Raw genomic sequence first — 21,520 nt, forward strand, 5'->3', positions numbered from 1 at the left:
TTGGGATTTTGTGCTGCAAAGTTGGGTGCTTTGTCTTTTTCTCCAAAGATTGTTTTTTAGTTGCCTTTTTATATATGTCTACTCAGAAAAAGAGGGCTATTCAAATCAAATAATATACTCTTAGTTAGTCATCAAGCAGTGGACACATGAGATGGGACTTCCCACCTCATGTTACAGGGCCCTGCTTCTTCATTTTGGTGTGAGATGGCTGGTTCAGAGCTGTCATATTGACATAAACATACATTGTATCTGTACTGCTATGTTAAAGATATCATAGCATCTATAGGAGAGCCTGAGTTGGAAGGGACCCACAAAGATCATCATCCTTCACAGGACACCCCAGCAATCCCCCCTGTGCCTGGGAGCCTCCTGAGCTCTGTCAGGTTTGGTGCTGTGCCCAGTGCCCTGGGCAGCCTTTTGGTAGTGGTTTTGGTGGCTGACTCATTCCCTCCTCACCAAAACTCAATTCATGTAAAGCCAGCACTGTTGCAGTGCCCAACCACCCTCTGAGTGAAGAACCTTTTCCTGATATCCATCCTAAACCTCCCCTGACTCAGCTCCAGCCATTTCGAGTCCTGTCATTGGTCACCAGTGAGGAGATCTGCTCCTGCCCCTCTGCTGAGGCTGTTGCAGACCCAGTGAGGTCTCTCCTCAGTCTCCTCTGCTCAAAAAGCCAAGTCACCTCAGCCCCTCCTCACATGGCTTCCCTGCTAAATCCTTCACCATCTTCCTGTGTCTCCTTTGGATACTTTCTAATATCTTTTTATCTTTCTTCTATTGTGGTGCCCAAAGCTGCACACAGGACTGGAAAGACATGTCAAGTGCAATAAAACATATTGGCTGATAACCCTTGCATTGTTGCAAGTCATGGTTGGAATCTGCACATTAGGCCCATGTAGGCTCTAAGTGGCCTTTTCCAGCAGTTACCTGCAGTGCTGTGAGGCTTTGGGAGCCTAAGGAACTTTCTTTAGTCCTTTGCAGGTTGTGTTCTTTGCTCTAGAAACAGCTCAAGGCAGATTCCCTCACTTTTGTAAGCAAGCAGTGTTACCACTTACAACCTTTGGATCATGATGATGAACTTAAAAATGCTGTTGAAATCAATTAGGTAAAAAAAAAATGCATTTGTGCCTCTGAATGTTCAGAGCTAACTCACAGAGACCTCTGGGTGCCATCCCATATGCAATAGTGGGTGATGCTAACCTTTTTAATATGCACCTTGTATGAAATGGTCTGAGTCACTGACTCAGAGTTCCCTGCATGGAGACTACTGAGACTGACATTGAATAATGATCCAGTCAATAAAACATAAATCTCAGAAGCTGAAGAGGTTTAGGTTCTGTAGTTTGAGGATGTGCCTTATGATGGGGTGTACTTTTATAGGCCAAATCTATATAGAGATTGATTTTCCCCAATATATTGCAAGAACAAGTTATATTATAGGTGTCTCTACAGCATGAGCAGCAAATTCAGCTGAAAGCTGGTTTGACTTCTTTCATAACAACATACACTGGGAGACAGGGGACTTGATTGCATCTGAATTTTAGATGTTGAGCATAATAGATAAGTGCTTTACTAAAGCAGATTCAGAATTAACTGGTCTCATCAAACTTGCCTTACTACTGTTAAATGAAAACTTGTGCATCTTTTTTTGCTTGTTTTTGTTTTTCTTTTTTTTGTTTTTTTTTGGTTCAATGCCTTTAGGTACTGTTGGTGAGCATATTGAAAGAATCTACAGACGAGCTGGCAGCAGAAAGCTCTGGTTTGTATACAAATATCGTGTTCCTTCTGGCTTACACCAGTTTTGTTTTCCTAATGTGTTTATAGAAAGTAAGGCTGGATTCTCACACACTTAAAGGGGGGAAAATGGCAGCTTTCCTGACAGTTGTGTTGGTGCATGGCAGCTGAAGGTCTGGTTTATTATGCTTTAGAAATTAAGAAGCAATTTCTTACTATTATCTTTTAAAATAGAAAAGCAATAGGCTGGTTTTGCACTGAGTGCTATTGCCAATACCCAGGCCTCATTAAATGGAAATAATGTGAGAAGAATGTTAATATTCTTATTTTCTACAGGGCATGATAAAATATTGTCAATAGCTTTATGTAAGAAGGCTGGTGATCAGATATAAATCATTTAAGCTGATGGAGTAACACAGATTTATTGCCCTGAAGTAATTTGCTTTGAGCCTGACTTTGACACAATAACTTTAAAAGGTTTCAGCGAGGAGGTTGATATTTACATGTTGTTTATTAATTTCTTTGCCCTGAAGCTCAGTAGAAGTTTAATTTCTTTTTATCAAAGTCAAGCCTGTCCTGAACTCTGTTCTCTCACTCTGTAGCTATTCGTAACAGGTCAGTAAATACAAATGTTTTTCATTTTTGTCTCTACGTACAGTTAAATGGGCCTTTGCCAATTATAAGGTAGAACCAAAATACCTTGGCGGTATTTTTTGTAATTAATAAAAATCAGAAGTATTTTTAGGAACAAAATATGTAAACTGTTTTTCATTTCTCTTCCATGATTGCCATGTGACACACATTTAGGTTGGTGTTGCGCTACAGTGCTGCATTTGCACAGAAATTTTCTTCTTCTATAACCCCACATATTACTACTTTACTGGTACATGGGAAACAGGTAAAGTGCCCAGAAATCTGAAGTGCAGCTCTGTGAGAGTTTTTTTTGCTTATTTGCATTTTGATAGTATCAGCTAATGCATTTTTGAAATGCTTTGCTCTTGATCTTAAGGAGTGTGTAGCAGTTTTCACAGGAAACAACATCAACTGTTTGAGTTTTTTACTAACACCATAGAATATTACAGCTTATTCCTCATCTCTGTGAATAAATGATTCTTAGTAGCCTCAAAATCTGTCCTAGAAAAGCTCAATTACAGGTCTGTTAGGTTTGTATTTTGTCAGGAAATTATTATTAAATATATTCATATCTTTAACCATCTACTGCATATATGGAAAAATGTGGTTCTTAGAAGTTACAGCTTGTTTTTAACCTGGCAGGTGACACAAATCTCTTCATGCTGCACATGCAAAATATTCCCTCAGCATGGAACATGCAGCTAGGCTTTGGTGCTGTGTGTTATACCTTCTCTTGCAAAATCTTTCTGACTCTTCTTTCAATAGATTTAAAAATTAACAAAGTTATCTTGCAAAATGATGAAAATGTCATAAAAGAGGAGCTGGCATTTCTTACCTGCCTTTTTTTAAGATGGTGTTGAGAAGAGAACAAGAAGCTTTTTATGGAACTGGTAGTTTAATGAGTTCTAACTAAATATATTTTTGATCCATTAACCTATCTCTGAACTAAAAAATGAAAACCTACAGAAGATTGCACAAAACCTGATCCAAATTCCACTTGGTAAATAATGTATGTATTCACTGAGTTAATTTTGAGATCTCTGCTGTGGCAGACTTCAGATTGCTATCTGAATTCATTAAACTAGCATGTGATATGTAGTGGGATTGCTCTGTTTTCTGCCCTCAGGTCTGTTGTGCGCTTCGCAGCAAGTCTTTTAGGTAAACTAGTGGACAGCCTTGCACCATCTATTACTAATGTTTTAGTTCAGGGCAAGCAGGTAAGTCTTTGCTCCTCAGAACTGCATTAAGGAATGATAACAGAAACTAAACAAATGGCTTTGTTCATTTTGAAGGCCTCTGATGCTTCTTTTAAAAGTATGCGATGGCTTAAAAAAAAACCTTACCAAAGAAGAGAAATCCAGAGACAATAAAGACATGTTTAACAATTGTATTTGGAATTGAATAATAATTTTAATTAATGAAAGAATAAGACTGAAAAGAGTTCTGTATTTATGGAAGGCAGGAAGGGGCATGGTTTATGTAAGTCCTTGGGTTTAAGGTCTCTGGGAGACCTTGGAAACCCTTCCAGTGCCTGAAGGGGCTCCAGGAGAGGGACGTGTGACAAGCACGTGTAGAGACAGGACCAGAGAGAATTGCTGTAAAATGAAATAAGGCAGGTTTAGATTGGATCTTAGGAGGAAACTCTTCCCTGTGAGAGTGATGAGGGCCTGGCACAGGCTGCCCAGAGAAGCTGTGGCTCCCCCATCCCTGGGAGGGTTCAGGTTGGACAGGGTTTGGAGTCTTTAAGGTCCCTTCCCACCCAAACCTTTCTGTGATTTTTCTAAATGCCCTCTTACTTGACAAAAATAGATGGCGTGAAGTATTAAGGCATCTTTTGAAAGACTTCTTTAATGAAAATGTAATCACTCTGTGTGTGTGATTGAGCATAAGACAGCACGTGGGTGGAGCTGAGCAGGTCTTTCAGGGTTTTCTGTTTCAAAGAAAGTTTAATTGTGTTTTTCCTTTCCTAAGGAGAACATTATTTTTCTTCCCCAGCACAATGATTTTAAATTAAATTCATGAATAGCTGCTTCTAAATACAAATTGAATATTTCTGTATTTTTGTATTAAATGTATGTATGTGTATACCTGCTTATATGCAATGTTGTTGTCTTACTCCAGACTGAGGTCTGGGTTTGTGCTTCTGGCACTGCTCAGTTGTAGAGAAGACTACACCTGCATGCAGCATAATTTGAGGCTATTGGCAACTTTTTAATTTCACTTCCTTGATCATGTTACAATAATAATCTTTATCATAGCAGAAAAATTAGTGTTGCTGTCTTACTGACAGTAAAAAAAACCCAGAATTTTAATAAAATTCCTTTTTTTGTGGTTAAACAATCGAGTACCAGTAATATATTTGCTTAAAATCAGGGCTGTAACTTTTAGCATGGTTGTAAAAATAAGAAAACAAAACTATAAATTTAATTCTGAATTTTAATTGAGTTCCACAGCTGAAATGTATGAAATGATATAACTGTCTAAACCTAATGTACAGTCCTGATTATAACCAGACCAGTGGTCTTGTATTTTTATTTTAATTTTGAAAAATATATTCCATATTCACTGTGGTTGTTAGTGAAGTTTATTACTTCAATAGCATCCAATTAACAGTATTAACAAGCATCAACCATTGACATACAATTACCCTTGTATTGTGAAATTTTTAACAAGCAGAGCAGAGTTGATGCAGTTTAGTTTCTGAATTGCTCTGCAGTGCTTTTCTTCCTGTCCCTGTCCTCTGAATTGTCTTCCCTGTACCACAGGTGACACTGGGAGCCTTTGGCCAAGAGGAAGCAGTTATTTCTAACCCCTTATCACCAGCAGTGATTAAGGACATGATCTATGAAAAATGCCAATTGCAAGATGAAAGAGAAGCTGTGGTGCAGCAGGAGCTCGTCATCCATATTGGCTGGATCATCTCCAACTCCCCAGAACTGTTCAGGGGGATGCTCAAGATCCGGATTGGGTCAGTAAAGCACCTCTTGTTCTGTCTCACCTCTGGGATTGCAGGAATGGACAGATTTCAGAGAACCACAAACTTGAATCAAGGTTAAAACATCATTTACCTCCCACCTGTTCTCTGTAGTTCTTTGACAAGGTGATCTACAAATAGGCTGTGCAGGAATGTTTTCACATTCCATGGTCCCTGCATTTACTTTGCTGTAGTTAATTGATTTTTTCACATTTGGGAAGAGACATGCATTTGAATAAGCACTTCTTTGAAGAGGCCAGGTGCTACTGACTGAGATTTACACAATCAGTGAGCACGCTTTAGAATCAAAACTTAAGTGTTTCATCTTCCATATTTTTTTCCATAGAGAAAAATACAGTAGTTCAGCACTGGAGGTAGATACCAGCAACCTTTTTTCTAGCATACAAGATTCATATTTCTTCTTTAGCAGTACATTCCAGTCATCATAAAATCAAAAATTGCCTGTATTACATTTAACTGGAAGTATCCTTTTGCACTTAAATGCTTTTCTGTCCCTTTACAGATGTGTTACTCCTCTTTCCTCCCCTTCCTTACTCTCTGTAGCTAATCCTTTCTGCAATTTTTTTTTTCTTTCTCCCAAGGTTAATGCTAGAGATTCAATTTCCTTTATTTCAGTGTTATCACCCACTCCAGTGAGCAAAATTAACCTTCTCACAGAAATGCCGTTCCAGTTTGATAATGATTTGATTTAGTGTCTTGTTATTGATTTGTTTTCAGGGTTTCATGTTGAAATAGATCAAGTTTCTGACAGCCCTATTACTGTAAAAACTCCCAGCCAACTGACTTGAATTCACCTCTTATCAGTGAAGAGCTCAGCAGAAGGTCCACTCTTGACTTTGGTGTGGCTTGTAGGCCACTGCAAAGAGAAAATACCAGCAAGGGACTCACACAGACACATTTGAGTCATGAGTGGGGAAACAATTCCTGAGCCACTTGTGTTGTTAGTCTTAGTAACAAGAGAAGGATTCTCTTCACCTGCTAAATTAAATGAAAGTAACATGTTCTGCATAATGTAATGGGCCCTAATACTCCCTGGTATCTTGCACCTCCAATGCATGGTCCTGGAAAGCTCAGATGTCAAGCAGCACTGAATCAGCTGGCCAGGCATCTCCAAATTCTGTGCTAAGTTACCAAGAACTCCCTAGAAAAGAACATGACTTGATTACATAAACAAAACCATTCTGCACCTTGTTAGCTAAACAGTTAAATGACCACAGAACGTGGCTGCAGAGATGATAGCCTAAATCTCCCACTGCATTTTCAGATAAACACAGAAAGGCTCTGATGTGCCCAAGCCTTGATCAGGTGTTATGGACTGTCTGAAGAAAAACCAGTTCAGTTTCCTTTTGTTAGTAATGCTTACTTGAACTGAACCAGAGTTCTGTGCTTTTCTGGCTTCTGATGTACCTGTACCTTATTTCATCTTTGATATTGCATCAGAGGCTGGAGCACTGGTTTTTGCATAATGTGCACAATAAAACTCAGCATTTTCCTTCAACACTTTGCCAAGTTCTGCCTCTCTGATACCTCAGGCTAAAAATCTTCACTGTTGCTATATTTTTATTGAATCAAAATTTTTTTTAAAGGAGCAGAAAAAGAAAGTGTGGTAGACTGCAAAAAGGAATTTCAAAGGCTAAAACCAGAAATAAGCCCTGAAGTCTTCGTAAATGTAAAATACAGTAAATTTTATGGCTTTTTAAAACTCATCAGCAAAATGCATATACAGTCAGAGCATAATTCTGAGTAGGAATTTTAACATCAAAGGGCAGGTAAATGTTGGTCTTAATGAACATGGAATATTGGGGCTGTAGGCCAATCAATCTTCTCTATGGAAAACATGCTTCACAGCACATTTCTTAAAACCTGTGCATTATCCCTTTCAGCTTGTATCATGTTCCAATCAAACAGGAAGAGTAGGAGAGTATTTGTCTGATATTTTATGCACGTCCTGACAGCCAAATAGCAGGATTGTGTGGAATTCTTAGGAGCTGTTTTATTAGACTAATTTTTCCTATTTGGAAACTTTGTATTTAATGAATAAATATATTCCTCCCCTTATGTAGATGGATTATCCATGCTATGAAGTATGAGCTGAAAATCCGTGCTGGGGATATGCCAGCCAAGGACTTGTACCAGATGTCCCCCAGCGAGGTGAAGCAGCTTCTGCTGGATATTCTGCAGCCTCAGCAGCCAGGCAGGTAATGAGCTGTGGGGTTGTGGCTCCTCATTTCATTCAGAAACCTCTGTTCAAATACATTTCATTCCTGAACTGCTTTCTGTGCACCTGAAGTCACCAGACATCTCTAATCAGTTATGGAATTTTTTAAAGGGAAGGTAGCAAAAATGCACTTTTTCATTCTTTCACATGGACCCAGGTTCTAGAATTGTTTCTTTTCTTTTGCATATTCCCTTTTCAGCTTTATCTTTGTGGAAATCTCTTTACTGCCAGAGAAAAGAGATCTGTCTGCTATAATGTGAATTGTTACACTCTTTGATGAGGGGAAAGGAGCCAAAAATTACCCAATACCTCCACTTAAGTAACTTCAACAGTTTGTCTGCTGTTCAGTGCCCACTTTCTTCTATTATTGTATGAGTAAGACCAGATGTTCTCTAGAATTCTTAAGACAGTGGTCCTGCCTGAATCTTGGAATCTTTTCTGTAACCAGCTGCCAAAAAGAACATTCATTGTGATACCAAGTATGCAAGACAAAAGTTAAAATTGCAGTATTTCCATTTAACTTTATTGATAAGAGTGAAGTCAAGACTCTTCCTCTTGGTTTTACTTCTATTTAAGTTAAACTTTGGCACAATATTGCTGATAATTTCCACAGTCCTTGACTGAATGGATGATGGGCTTTTCCTCTCAACAAAGAGGAATTACACCACACATCCTGCTGCTTATGTTCCTGCTTCATTCAAAACACACTTGTGTTTTTCCCCAATCTAGAATCCCTGAGAAATGACTCCTTCAATGGCTGCCTCATGTCTCAGTCCCACTGGCTCTGTTCTGTATGTCCCAGATGCTTTTCAGAGTCCTGGCTGTGCTTACCAGTTCTTGCTGTTTAATTGCTGTCTCTGCTCATGTTGGTGCTGACACTGGCCTGTACAAGTGTAGCAGAACAGCCCCTTTGCAGCATTTCCCATTGAATATTAATGCTCTTTAGGAAGCATTTGGTCACTCTCAGTAAGCAATCCAAGCACCACCTTTTGTCAGAGCTCTTACCTGCACTGCCACAGCAGCTGCTGCTTTTGATTCCTGTAACACACCATGGGAAGGTCACTGAAGGGCACTTGGGTTGAGTTTCTGAGGATGAGGATTTTTTTTTTGGGTTATCTGAGTACAAAAGCTCACCAGCATATCCTTCAAAACTTTCAGTCTTCTAACTTCTTTTCTAACTTCTTCCTGTGCAGTATTGCCAGCTCGTTTTTCCTTGCCCATTAGTGACTTGTTTGTAAAAGTTCTCTTCCTGCCAGGAAATACAGAATACTACAGAATATTCTTTTACTCTTTTTTTTTCTTTAACTTTGCCTTTTCTTTTTCTTTTTTTTTTCTTTTTGAGGACAGCTTTTCCTACTTTTGAGATGTTTTTAAAAAAAAATCTCTGCTAATGTGATCCCATATCTCACTGCCAATTAATTTGTCATACAGGAAGGGCTAATGGTCTATTTACCTCCCTAAGAGTCTCTCCACAACTAACCTCTCTCCTCTCTCTGTTTTCACAGAGGGTAACATTTTTCCAAGCACAGACTCCACAGATTACATTTTTTAATCTGTTTATGTAGGTCACAAGATTGCAAGAAACTCTTTTTAAATGAAGCATTGTTCCTTTAATGGTCCAAACAGCTCTAAAACTCACTTTGCTTATTCAGTTTGCAGGACTCTCTTCCTGACCCTATTAATGTGGGTGGGTCAAGAATTTTTGACATCTTCAAATACTTCTTCTTTTGTATTAAGAAAACAACTTGTTATTTTTACCACACCACTGGTCTTTTTGCTTTTATGGAAGTTTTCTTATCCTAATGCAAGGACAGAGCTGTACAGAGAATAAGATGAAACTGTCATAGTAGACAGGACTTTCTGGTAGTTTAGTGTTTAATTGAGAAGTGATTTATGAGACATTTTTTTCTTAACTTATCATGTTTATCCAATACAGTTATACAGGAAAAAAACCCACATTGTATGTTGGCTTAGCCCTGGCTTTATAGGGTTAACTTTAAACATCTCCTTTGTTCTCAGAAAGTCTATCCCAATTACCTGGAGCTCAAACCTGCTCAGAAAATGAACCACTTAGTGATAATTTTTTCCTTTTTGTTTAAAAAAAAAATTAAAATGCAATCCAGAAAAAACCCAAACCAACAATTTGCTTTGTCTTCTGGTGCAGCTAGGAGTGAGCTACACTAAGAAAATTAAATATAAAACCAAGCAGGAGTTGTTGGAATTAGTGTTCTCTTTACTGGTTGTATCTCAGAAGGAATTCTCACCATTTCTCCAGAATTTAAGAGTAAGGGTTTTTTAATGCAAAATATTTTAGTAATTTCATCAAGCACACTGGTGTCAGACAATGATTTTATTCTAAACTTGTCATGTTAGTCTGCCAATACAAATGGAGCAAAATCTAAGCCCCCAAACTTAATTAGTGCTGAATTAATTTGGGCTAGACTATGAAAGTGCTGCAAAACAACATTGATGAAGTTGACTAGAGTGTTTCTCTCTTTTTTTTTTCCTTTTCAAGCAGCCTACCAGAACCAGGTCTTAGAAATACTGAAAGGCATGAGGCATGTTGTAAAGCAGTAATTTAATTGTAGTTTTTCTATAAAATAATGTGATTGTTGATTTTTCTACTTAAAATTCTAAAAGCAGCTAAGGACTTAGTAACTTGAGGAAGTTTTCTCTGTCAAATACATTCAGGACAGCCACACAAGACTTAAATTTGTCTTGTGAATCTATCAATTAATTCATATCCATGGCTGCCACTTCAAGTTCCATTGTTGGTGTCTTTTAAACATTTTGGTTAAAGCCCCATTCCTATCATAGCACTGAGAAGAAAGAATAGGAAAATTAAATTCCAGACTTGATGGTTTTAAGTAAAAAAGAAAAAAGCTGGTATGTTCTGAAGGCAAACAGGATTTGTGAATATTGGAGAATGTGACTCAGTTTGCAAAACCATTCTGCTGAATTTTCTAAATTTGCAGGCCACTTGTTTTCTACAGACCATCAGGAAAAAAAACCCTGCCTTCAACAATTCTGCTGAAATGCATTTTTCTTATATAATTAGATGAATTTGATCTTCTACTGTTACTGGGCTGCACTGGGTGGATTTCTGAGCTGCTGCTTTTTCTGCAGTCCCATGAAGCACAGACAGCCCCAAGGGTGACACTGTGACCTGTGCACGCTGAGCCCCTGCGTTTGCTTTAGGTGCCCCTCAGCAGAGGGCACAGCCTGTGCTGTGTGTGCAGCAGAGGAGCCTGGGGGGTCACTGCCCACCTGCCTGGCTGTGCAGGGCCAGGTTTGCTGAGGCTGTCCCTGTGTCCCCCAGGAGCTGGCTGAACAGGAGGCAGCTGGATGGCTCCCTGAACAGAACCCCTGCAGGCTTCTATGACCGAGTGTGGCAGATCCTGGAGAGAACCCCCAATGGCCTGATCGTGGCTGGGAGATTCCTGCCCCAGGTAAGCCTGCACACAGGCTCAGCTGTGCTCTTCTGCCTGGCTAGTAATGCTGAAATACCTCAGCATTAATGCTTATTTTATACCAAACTTACTGCAACTTGTTAATTGGGGAAAAAAAAAATAAAGTTTTCTATTTTGTTTAGAGTAAAATACAATTAGAATAGAATGAAAGCAAATGATTTCTATTAAAGCACATTTATAAAACCGTAAGTGTAGAAGATTCTTTCTCAGACATGGACTCTGAAATCTGCTCCCTTTTGGATCCTACAGTGGCCATTATTTCTTAGTTGAGTATTATTTGTTCAACAAGCAAGTAGGCTCTGCCTGGGGTTGGGTTTGATTTAATGCATGTGGTCTTTGAATAAAAGTATGATTTGTTTTTCAGCAACCAACCTTATCGGATATGACGATGTATGAAATGAATTTTTCCCTCCTAGTTGAAGACATGCTGCAAAACATCGACCAGCCACAGTACAGGCAGATCATCGTGGAGGTCTGGCCAGGAATTAATGACATTATAGTGTGCATTAATATGTGACAGCCTAAAACAGAACAAAAAAATAACCTAGACTCAAATATTTGAAGAAAGAGCGTTTTCCATAGAAACACTTGCTTCAGTGGTTTCTCCATAGATTTTTATGATTAAACAGGTTGCTGTTGCATGTTCAGAACAGAGTGAGTTCATTATGTTCTTCCCCTTCAGCAAATATTAATGACAGTACCAGTACAATTAGGTCAGAGGAGGTAAAAATCTAATAATTCCAGTGTAGCTTTCCTTCAAGTCCTTAGGCCATGCCTTTTCCTAACAATTTCCTAGATCTAAGGAAAACTCTAAAATAACCAGATTGCCCTCTGAAGGATTCTTCTTGCCCTTTTTGCTGAGGCAGTCTAGTAAGTAGCTTTACACACTGAAGCAGCCACCTTCCCATTTCCTTGTGTTCCTCATGCTGACAGGAAAGCAGGAGCCTGTTTAAATCCTTCCCCCACTGCACACACAGTGTTTGCTTTTAGGACAGATCAGGAGCAGCTGCACTGTTGGTACCTGGCACGTGTGCTGTCAGCAGCATCCATTGTTAGTGCCCAGGTCTGTGTCCCTGGTCCTGGGAGTGCTCCTCCCCAGGAACACCAGCCCCTCTCACTTCTGGCTCACAGCTCATGGACACTCTGGTTCCTGGAACACCTCCAGGTTTTGCTAAAAGATAACAAAATTACCAAACCCAAGGTGACCAGTGCAGACTCCACTGCCTTCTTGTAGATATTACAACACTCATCATGTTCACCTTCCTATTTTAAACCCTTTTCAGATGTAAGTAACATAAATTCTGACAAACTGAGGTTTTACTGTTGACTGTTACTGTCTTTGGTTTTTATAAATTCTGTCATAACAGAATTTTACTATCTATGATTATGTCTCAGAACACCAAATGCTGAGGTCCAGTGTTTGGTGCTTTTCACTCTCTCCACAGCATTGGTGCAGCCACACAGTGAACTGAATAAAATGGAAAATAACTTTCCTGGCTCCCAGCCAAGTTAGATGTTAATGTCAATCATTTACACCATGCCCTTACCTAGGCAGTCACCAGCAATTGTAACCTTTTATAAAAGCCTGCTTTTGCAGTGATTCTTTTATCAAAGTCAGAATTCTATTATCTGTGCACTATTACCTGTGCCATTATTAAATGGCTTCCTGCTTGAAAGAGGCATATGCAATTACTAGCAGGGCTATAATGTAACCTGAATTCTAAAAAATGAAATTTAAAGTCTTACAATCTTTTTCTGCCTTCTAGTTGCTGATGGTTATATCTGTAATTTTGGAGAGAAATCCTGAGTTAGAGTTCCAGGACAAAGTGGACTTGGACAAAGTGGTGCAAGAAGCATTTCGTGACTTTCAGAAAGATCACAGCAGTGCAAAGGGAGCTGAAAATCGAGTGAGTAAAATATTGCTGTCTCACAGAATTTACCATTCTTATTGAAGTTAGTTCTAAATGTTAATTCCGTGCAGTTCAGAGTAAAAAGCAATTGACAGAAGTTCAGAACAGAACACAAATAAGAAATTAATATACCCAAGTGCTGCCTAGGTCTGAAAAGAGCCTCTAAGCAGAGATGAAAGAGGTGCACTTTATTGCTGAGTTGTAAATTCAAAATGTTACGGTAAGGAGAATACTCTGTGTTCTGTGACTCTGAAATGGGACTCTCAGTAAGCTGGAAGAGTTATCCTCCAAGGAGAAAGAATTCATTAGGAGGGACACTAGAACAGAGAAGAGTTAAAAACAACATTAAAAAAACCCCAAAACAAACAAACAAACCAAAACACAAAAAACACCAACAAAACAAACAAACAAAAAAACCCAAACCAACCAAACAAAAAAACCAAAAACCAAAACAAACCAAAAACCAAACAAACAAAAAAGAACCCTGAAGCTCAGCAAGGAAATGTGAACTTATGCACACAGAGACTAAGAAAACTTTAATAACCAAGGAATTCATATTGACAGTATTAAAGGAAGAACTTGAGATACAGAACTGTTCCTAGTTACTGATTTTTCTGCTAGAGTTGCATTCATGAACTGGCAAAGGTTTGGCTAAAATTCAAATAAAGCAATAAATGCTTTTCATATTTACTTCACTAGAATTATAACTTTTATGCTTTAAAGATCTCTGAATATTCTCACTACAAGTTATGGTGCCTCAAAGCTGAAATCCTGTAATGAAGCCAGGTTTATTGGCCTGGTTGAAGGAGGAGATAAGAGTAAAGCAGTGGGACAAGTCCCAGAGCTACTGAGGATGATCCTCCTTGCTCCAGCTGGCATTTTATTGTCGACAGTATTTTGAAGTTATCTCTGCTAGCTCTGAAGAATCTATTGATTCATAACATCGACATGCAACAGCTCTTCCTCTTGCTGAATTTAGCTCCTTTAAAATATGAGGAAGGATGTGCTGCTTAAGAACTCTTTCAAATGTTTCAATGCTCACTTTTTTGCCAGTGATTTTTTGTACTAAATATGAAAGCAAGCCAGATACCCAGCCCCAGCAGTGTGTCAATTTGCACAATACCTTTGTTAGAACAGAACACAATTTCCTGGAATTTATCATCCTTTTGGCCTCTGTTGGAGGGTAGTGACTCTGTGGCCATAGCAAAACCACCCATCATCCACACAAATGGTTTTCAAGTGGCAGCTCCACACAGCATCTGGAATTTGCTCCTACTTCCATGACAAGCTGCAAATCCCCAGTGGCTGCAAACAGAAAGGAAAATTCCATGTAAACCCCAGGTTTTACTGGTGCTGCCCTAGCCTCTGTTGAAGTGATGGATTCTTTTTCTCCAAGCCCAGACCTACTTAGAATAATGCCTTTTTGTCTCTTAGAAAGAGCCCCCGATTTAGAGTTGTGAATAATATTTAAGATTGTTGTCAGAAATTCAGCTCCTTGCATTAAAATTTTCTGAAACCTGGCTCTCCCATATTCCCAGGTGGATGCCTGCTGGCAGTTAACTGTAACTGTCTGGAATTGTTCTTAGGGTGTTCTGCCTTAAGGTTTCCTAACACTGCTAAAAACTCCTGATTTGTGTGAGCTATGGTCTTCCAATAAATGGACTTGCAAATCTTTTGAACTTTGTTAATTTTCTGCTAATATGTAATAAATATCAAAAGTATTTATTCTAGTAAGTTGAGACACACCCTAAAACTACAGAAGACTTAATATTTTCTCCACACAATCTCTGCCCTTGATTTAATAAAAGTAACCAATTTCCTGAATTAAAGCATTAAACCTTTTTAGAGCAGCTAATACATAATTTGAGAATAAGCAGGTGTTTTGATGTCACTAACTGTGAAAAACAGGTGTTCAGTGAAGGACACCTATTTTAGTGATCTGATTAATGAATGAGTTCATGTGCTACCTGTGGTTTGGATCTTGGATTTTTTCCTTCTGAATAAATCTTCAGTCAGTTTACACCTCATGTGCACCCAAGGCCCTGGCTCACCATTCTACCACACAGGCATCACACAGCTGCATGTTTTAGGAGAGCAGTTGTTCTCTGACAGCTATGACATTTTAAAAAATGTTAAGAAGGTGGTATCTGTGCAGTCCTGGAAAACTCAGTGAGGAAAGAAAGAGATGCAGGTAAGTACATTTGGGAGATTTCTGAAAATTGAGCAGAATTATCCTATAGTTTTAGAGTCCAAAAAACACATTTGCAGTTTTAACATATCTGATGTTGTTCTTGTTTCCCTGTGTGTGGCTGCTTTCCACATTCCCACTAATGGCAGCCTCTGTTCCCTCTCTGCAGAATGACATGACTGCATTCTACAACACCCACCCACTTGGAAAAAAGGGAACGTGCAGCTACTTGAGCAAGGCTGTGATCACTTTGCTGCTGGAAGGGGAAATGAAATCAAGCAACGATGATCCTTGCACCATTAGCTAAAGCTTGGCACACAGCACAGGAATTGTTGCTTTACTTAGTGTTCTATGTATTTTTCAAGCCTATTTTAAGGGACTGGTTTGAAGGGTAACCCTGGCTAGTGACACAAATGCATCCTATCCCTTGCTGAAAGAAGTGCCATTAAACATACCAAGTGCCACCAGATTTTTTTTCCTTTCTCAACTATGCAGCATGAAACTGAGCACATGAAGTTAGTCCTATGGCATTTGATTAAGTTGAATGGGAATGTATTTATGATCTTAAAATATGCATTTAATGTAGCTGGTAAATTCAAGGGAATGGCAGATTTTGTCTTTATACCTCTATTTATTTATAATTGCAAACAAGTAGAAGATAAATTAATATACATACCAATCAGTGTGGAAATACAAAATCTGAATTATTTTCTTATTATTCCACAAACAAATTGAAAGTGAAGTGTTTGTTATTCTCTTAAGATTTTCTTTATCAGTTCACGTGACAGCATTCATTTAATGTGTTGGGTTTTTTTAATTTACAGGTTGGTAACTTGATATACAGGTTTCATTTTAATAGAGCAACTTTTTATCTCTAGCAATACACATCACTGTATTTTCCCAGTTGTTATTTAAACATCTGTACGTTAACAAGGGAAGTGTATGGTAACACAATAAAAATTTGTTTTTAAAAAAAGGCAACCAAGCTGTATTTAAATTAAAATTAATGAAGAAATAACTTTGTATTACGTATGTTATCATGGTCTTAAAGAATGCGAGATACACTTCTTTATCTCCTAAATGTGTGAAAACACTGTATGCTATATGCTTTATTTTGGTGAAAATAATAAAAAGCAAATGCTTGTAAAAAAAAAAGAACCCTGTCAAAAATACTTCAAGTGACTGTAGTGGCAACCTTTGACCTGCTACTGGAACCACCTTGCAGCACTGAAGTGCACTTTTAGCAGCACAAAACACGCTTTAGAATAGATGCTCAAACATTTTCTAATTAAACTGAGGGTGAGTGAGTTGTTGGCACGCTGATGTCCAAGGCAGGTGCTTTCAGAGGGCCAAGCCATGCTCGTGCTGCTGCCCTTGCTGTGACACATTTATCTGTGCGAGCAGAGCGGGGGTGGCAGGGGACAGGGAGGCAGCTCCAGGGGACACTGCCAGTGCTTGGGGCTGGCCCAGCTGTGGAGTGTCCGTGCCTGGAGCAGCCTGTGCTGGCTGCAGGGCTGCACCAAGGGGGAACAGTGCAGCAGCAGCAGCCTCAGCTGGCAGCAGTGCTGCACAGCCACTCCTTCACACAACAGCCTGAGCTCGGCTTTCGGGCTGCATTACTGCCCTCGCAGTCACCGGCTGCAATGGAGTCCCCTTGTCCTTTTGGTCAGTGCTGCCCCTGCAGCTGGCCCTGGCTCTGTGATTACATGAGCAGCAAGATCTCTGTTTCTAGTAGATTTTAACAATATTAGAAATGGACATCTCTTGCCGTACAATACAGAACATAACTCTTGTCTACAGACTGTGAATCCTACTGAAAGGAAACAATCCTTTACACACAGACCCTACACATTACTCCAGGAGCACTGGCAGTTTCTTAACTCGGATTTGGGGTTTGCAATTGCCTACGATTTAAATTAAATTAAATCACTTTCATTCTTACCCCGACTTTTTCCTCCTCTCTTGATCCATTAGCACCTCAGGTATTGGTCAGCCCCAGGTTTGCTGACCTTGGTCTGAACTTTAGAACTGCAAATGAATGAAAATGCCAGTGACCATTTACCTTGACACAAACCTGCAATAAAAATCCATGCAAACTGTTCCTGTTTTCCTTTATAGCCTTGAACACATGGTTTATGAAATTATGATTGGGACAATTTTTCAGCTGCTACAAAATAAGGATAAATGAGAAGATAAAAGATACCAAAATCCAGCAGAGTCCACATTCTCTGAAAAAGTTCTTCAACCTGAAGGGACAATACCATGAATTTTTCTCTTGGTGAAGTATGAACAAGACACAGGAGCTTGGCACAAATGGCTCTCAAAGAGCCTGCCTTTTCAATTATAGCTTTATAAGATAATACAAGATAATTGGAATAGAAGCTAAAATTTATATTCAATATTTTTCTACATTCTAAAATAGGATAGCAGAAAATAAAAGGTAAACCAGACAGTTTTTAAACAACCACATCTTAAGTGATGGGTGGTTAATATTTAACAGGCTTGGTCCTAATTTCTTTAAAAACATTCTGCCTCAAAAGGATAAGGAAGGAGATGCCTTTGGGGTTACAAATTAGTAACTGCAAGTGCAACAGTCACTAAAGTGCATTGTGTACTTGCAGGACCTACTGGCAATAGAGTTGCTCCAGACATTAAAGAAATAAATCCCAAAGGGTTCACACCATTCAGTTCCTTTATTATTCACCTTCACAGTGCTCCAAAACCTGATAACCCATTCTGCTTACAGGGGGAGGGAAGATCCATTGAAACTAAGGGAAAAAAACAGCTGGAAAAGTTCAGCTATGGAGTAAATGCAGGATTTTTTTTTCCAGATTCCTCTATCACATAGCCTTGAGAAGACCAAATTATTTTAGTTAAGCAAACCATAGGAAAAAAATTCCTCTGCTATTGGAAAAAAGGGAATTACCAATCTCCAGTATCAACTCCTGATGTAAACACACATAACCCCACCCCCCTCTCCAGCCCCAAACTCTGTCACCTTCAATTTTACCAAAACCAGAGTGTTCACACTGGATTCCTGTGCCACTTAATAGGTGTCATGTTCCCAATGCATCAGACATTTTGGATGCAGGAGTCCTCAGGAGAATTCAGGAGGGAAGAAGTTGGCACAGGCAATTCAAGGCTTTCTTGGCATTTTTGCTGTTGGCTTTGTTGCTCTCCTCCACACGAATTTTCAGTCTTATTTTCTTACAAATCAGTCTGTGCAACTAATACAGGGCAGAGACAGAAAAAAAGGCACAACAGGTTAATAATAAATCAGTGTCTGAGAAATCCTCTTTGTTACTTTTTAATCCACCACAGCTGAAAATGCAGTAGGAGATGCAGATGTGAACAGGCTTTTTTTGGCTCAGTCCTGGAGCAGGGGATGTGATGGTATCACAGCACTGATGGGGCATTTTTCTGAGCAACGTTTTCTCATCAAAGTCCATCAGCAAGCAGTGTCTGATAAGAGCAGCTTCAGCATCACTGTCAAAATACCATTCTGCTTTTGTAATGTAGGTGTCATATTTTTTATTTTCATTACTATTTAAAATACTTCCTTAAGCCTTATACATTGAGTTCATGTCATGAAAATAAATTCTTTAAGAAATGGTCATCAGTCATAATCCTTGTTATTTTATGTTCATGTACCTTCTGCAGCTTTCAAGAAAGTCTTGCCTGGCCAGTGGCATTTTTAAGACTGAAAATTATCCTTCTGTAAAATTCTTTTCAGCTACGTGGATGTTACAATACTAATATCACTGGAAGTGGAAGACATATTTAATAAAAAAACATAAATACAGTCAGAGCATTTACCTAGAAGAGACTTTGTAGATAGTTGATAAGAGGAAAAAATAAATGTACCAAAGAAAGTGGGATTGGTGGGGCAATCTGATGCTTAAAGCATAAATTAAAAAAATACTAGGATGCAATTAATTCCACTGAAGCCTATATATCTCATCCAAAAAATCAATCAAAAAATGGCTTGATTGAATTTTTAGATAATTACTATCCACAAAACTCCTGCCAAATATATTCTGTTCTCCAGAAGCGTGACAGTCTTTTAAGCTAATGAACTAAGCCTTGCAGCATGGGAAGAGAAAATTAAATGAGCAAGAAAATCTTTGCTGTGCTATAAACACAAAATGCAACAGTGTTGGAAAACACAGCTGAGAGCCCAAAGGAAATGTGCAGGGTTATTTCCACTGTCCAAACCTGCCTCTGCTCCCTTCACACTCTGCTCAAATCATGGCGTGGGTGTGTGAATATGGGGACAAGGTAAGAAGGAAACTCGGCTGGGGGTCTTAGGTGGAGAGAAGTTAAAGGATTTCCCCTAGGGGTTTGTTTTTGGGAGTGGAATAAGCAATGTGCATTCTTTTCATTTACCCATGTAGCACTCTGACATCAGAACTATCAATGATATTTTCTCCACCTGAACATGCACGTTGGCAGAAGCTGGAACAAAAACAAATGCAGAAAAAACAGATACAAAGAATGTAAAAGTCTACATGTGGTGGGTCTTTCCTGAATCAGACCATGCTAAAAGGCTTGCAAGGGTTCCTTCTGTAACCTTCCATAACAGTGCATGTTTCTGACAAGGGGAGGGATACAGGAACTAAATAACTTCCCCTCTGCACAGAAATACATACAGGATAATTCTTACTTTTTTCAGATCAGGTCAAAAATTAAGTTTCTTATCTCATAAAAGAAGAGCTTTTTGAGACAAAAGAGATGCTCTTTGGAACAGAGGGTCCTGCTAGCACCTGCCAGTAAGGATTGATCTCATCTGAGCCTTATCCTTTTGGGCAAGTGGCAGGAAGTTCAGAATGCCATAGCTGATGTTTTTAGGGAATCTGAGGCCAGACAGAGGGAGGGAAAGGGTGACATCACACCTAGGAAAAATAATTTCTGTAGGAATCATTTCTTACTTTTCACACCAGTGAAACAAAAGGAAGAGGTCTCTGTGCCTTGCCACATTAGGAAATGCACTCAGGTGCAGGGGCCTGTGTGAGGACAGGGCATCATGCTGGTTTATATCTGTACCACAGACCTAAACCTAGCAAATCACTCCATTCTGATAGGAAACACAATTTACTAAAAAAGAACTGGAATGTAAATAACACCTCCCAAACCCACTTTCTACCCCATCACTGAACAATAATGCATGGATTCTGTTCCAAATAACCCATGTCCCTGGGTTATGTTCCAAAAACTAAAACATATAACGTGATTCCTCTTTGATCAGGACCGGGATTATTTATTCAAGTGTGTATTTTTTGACATTGTTGCCCAAGCTGCCTACAAGCATCTCAAGTTCCTGCTTTGCCTGTTGAGAGCTCCTGTATCAGCCAGTGGTCCCTGCAGCAGGGCTGCCAGCTGTGCCAGCACAGCTGGAATTCCTGGTACAGCTCGTGGAGGAATCACCTGGCTGCATTCAGACCTCACAGGAGGTGACAAATCTGAGTCATAGGCGAGCAAACCCAGCAGATTTCTGGGTTCCAGTGACAGGCTCTGTGTATTTAGTGAGGTGTGCTGCACAGCTGAACCTGGACTGCCTGAAGATAAATTACACTGCAACATTTCTAAAGGAAACATTAACCATGTGCTTAGAGAAGATTGTAGCACATTCTGTTAACCTGCAGTGTTTGTGCATCCACTCTATAATCAATGATAAGTAATAAAAACAAACCAGAAGGAAAATGTTAACAAGATTCTCATACACTTGGAAGGTGTTTAACATTGCTGGCTAGGACATAAAAGCATTGCAAGAAAAAAGAAAACCGTCTTTAAGAATGCAAAAATGAATCCCTACAGTTTCACTCCATGTCTCTAAACTGAGCTAGGTAACTGAATCCAAAATGCTTTTCTTTGTGAACAAATATCCTTCCCCCCAATGTTGTTTTCTCTGCAGTGCTGGGGACCTCAGAGATTTAAATACAAGTGAAATGATTTAAGTACTTACTGTGTTTTGGTCTTACTTTTGGTGATTTCCTCTTCTCCAAGGATGTAGAAGACCCAAGTGCAAAATTAGGAAAAAGAGATGGAGAGAGAGCCAGGCAAAGGAACTCAGGAAAGGTGTTTTGTCATGTGGCTGAGCGTGGCTGCTGTAAACCCTGCAAGCCCCAGGCACAGGGAAATCAATTTTCAAACGTGCTTCCTGGCCATCTCACAGCACCTCTGGAAGAGATGGTGGTGAAAATATCAATGAACAGTCCCACCCCATCTCATCTGTGGGTGCTTCCATCGTTGTTACCAGCCAGATCTGTACTGGAGGCCTGTGCCCCACTCATGTTTCCTGTTGGCTGGGAGGCCAAGAGCTTTTGGGCAGGAATTTCGGGCAGGATCAGAGGACACTTCCCAAGCTGTCCCTGG

General features: G+C 39.4%; 1 protein-coding gene and 1 long non-coding RNA gene across 8 annotated transcripts in view; one reads left to right on the forward strand and one right to left on the reverse strand.

Moving 5' to 3' along the window:
• PHKB (phosphorylase kinase regulatory subunit beta) overlaps positions 1 to 16,212 on the forward strand; it is a 68,644-nt gene extending 52,432 nt beyond the window's left edge. For 5 of the 7 annotated variants that reach the window (XM_014882501.2, XM_088171870.1, XM_014882526.2 and 2 more), the window contains 8 exons: positions 1,702 to 1,759; positions 3,494 to 3,584; positions 5,133 to 5,335; positions 7,426 to 7,560; positions 10,900 to 11,029; positions 11,415 to 11,522; positions 12,817 to 12,957; positions 15,318 to 16,212. In XM_014882501.2, coding sequence (XP_014737987.2) covers positions 1,702 to 1,759; positions 3,494 to 3,584; positions 5,133 to 5,335; positions 7,426 to 7,560; positions 10,900 to 11,029; positions 11,415 to 11,522; positions 12,817 to 12,957; positions 15,318 to 15,455 — 1,004 coding nt within the window. In that variant the 3' untranslated portion in view covers positions 15,456 to 16,212. Of the gene's footprint in view, positions 1 to 1,701; positions 1,760 to 2,541; positions 2,633 to 3,493; positions 3,585 to 5,132; positions 5,336 to 7,425; positions 7,561 to 10,899; positions 11,030 to 11,414; positions 11,523 to 12,816; positions 12,958 to 15,317 lie in introns of all 7 variants that reach the window. The other 2 variants (XM_014882510.2, XM_088171871.1) reach the window with 1 other exon arrangement.
• Positions 13,471 to 21,242, reverse strand: LOC148222355 (uncharacterized). Its single transcript, XR_015806209.1, has 4 exons — positions 21,111 to 21,242; positions 18,147 to 18,375; positions 17,091 to 17,176; positions 13,471 to 14,265 (listed from the first exon to the last, which is right to left on the reverse strand). It is a non-coding gene; the product is annotated as an uncharacterized LOC148222355 (long non-coding RNA).
• Between the last annotated feature and the right edge of the window lie 278 nt (positions 21,243 to 21,520).

Source organism: Sturnus vulgaris, chromosome 12, assembly GCF_052056855.1.
Source record: "Sturnus vulgaris isolate bStuVul1 chromosome 12, bStuVul1.hap1, whole genome shotgun sequence".
Classification (NCBI taxonomy): Eukaryota; Metazoa; Chordata; class Aves; order Passeriformes; family Sturnidae; genus Sturnus; species Sturnus vulgaris.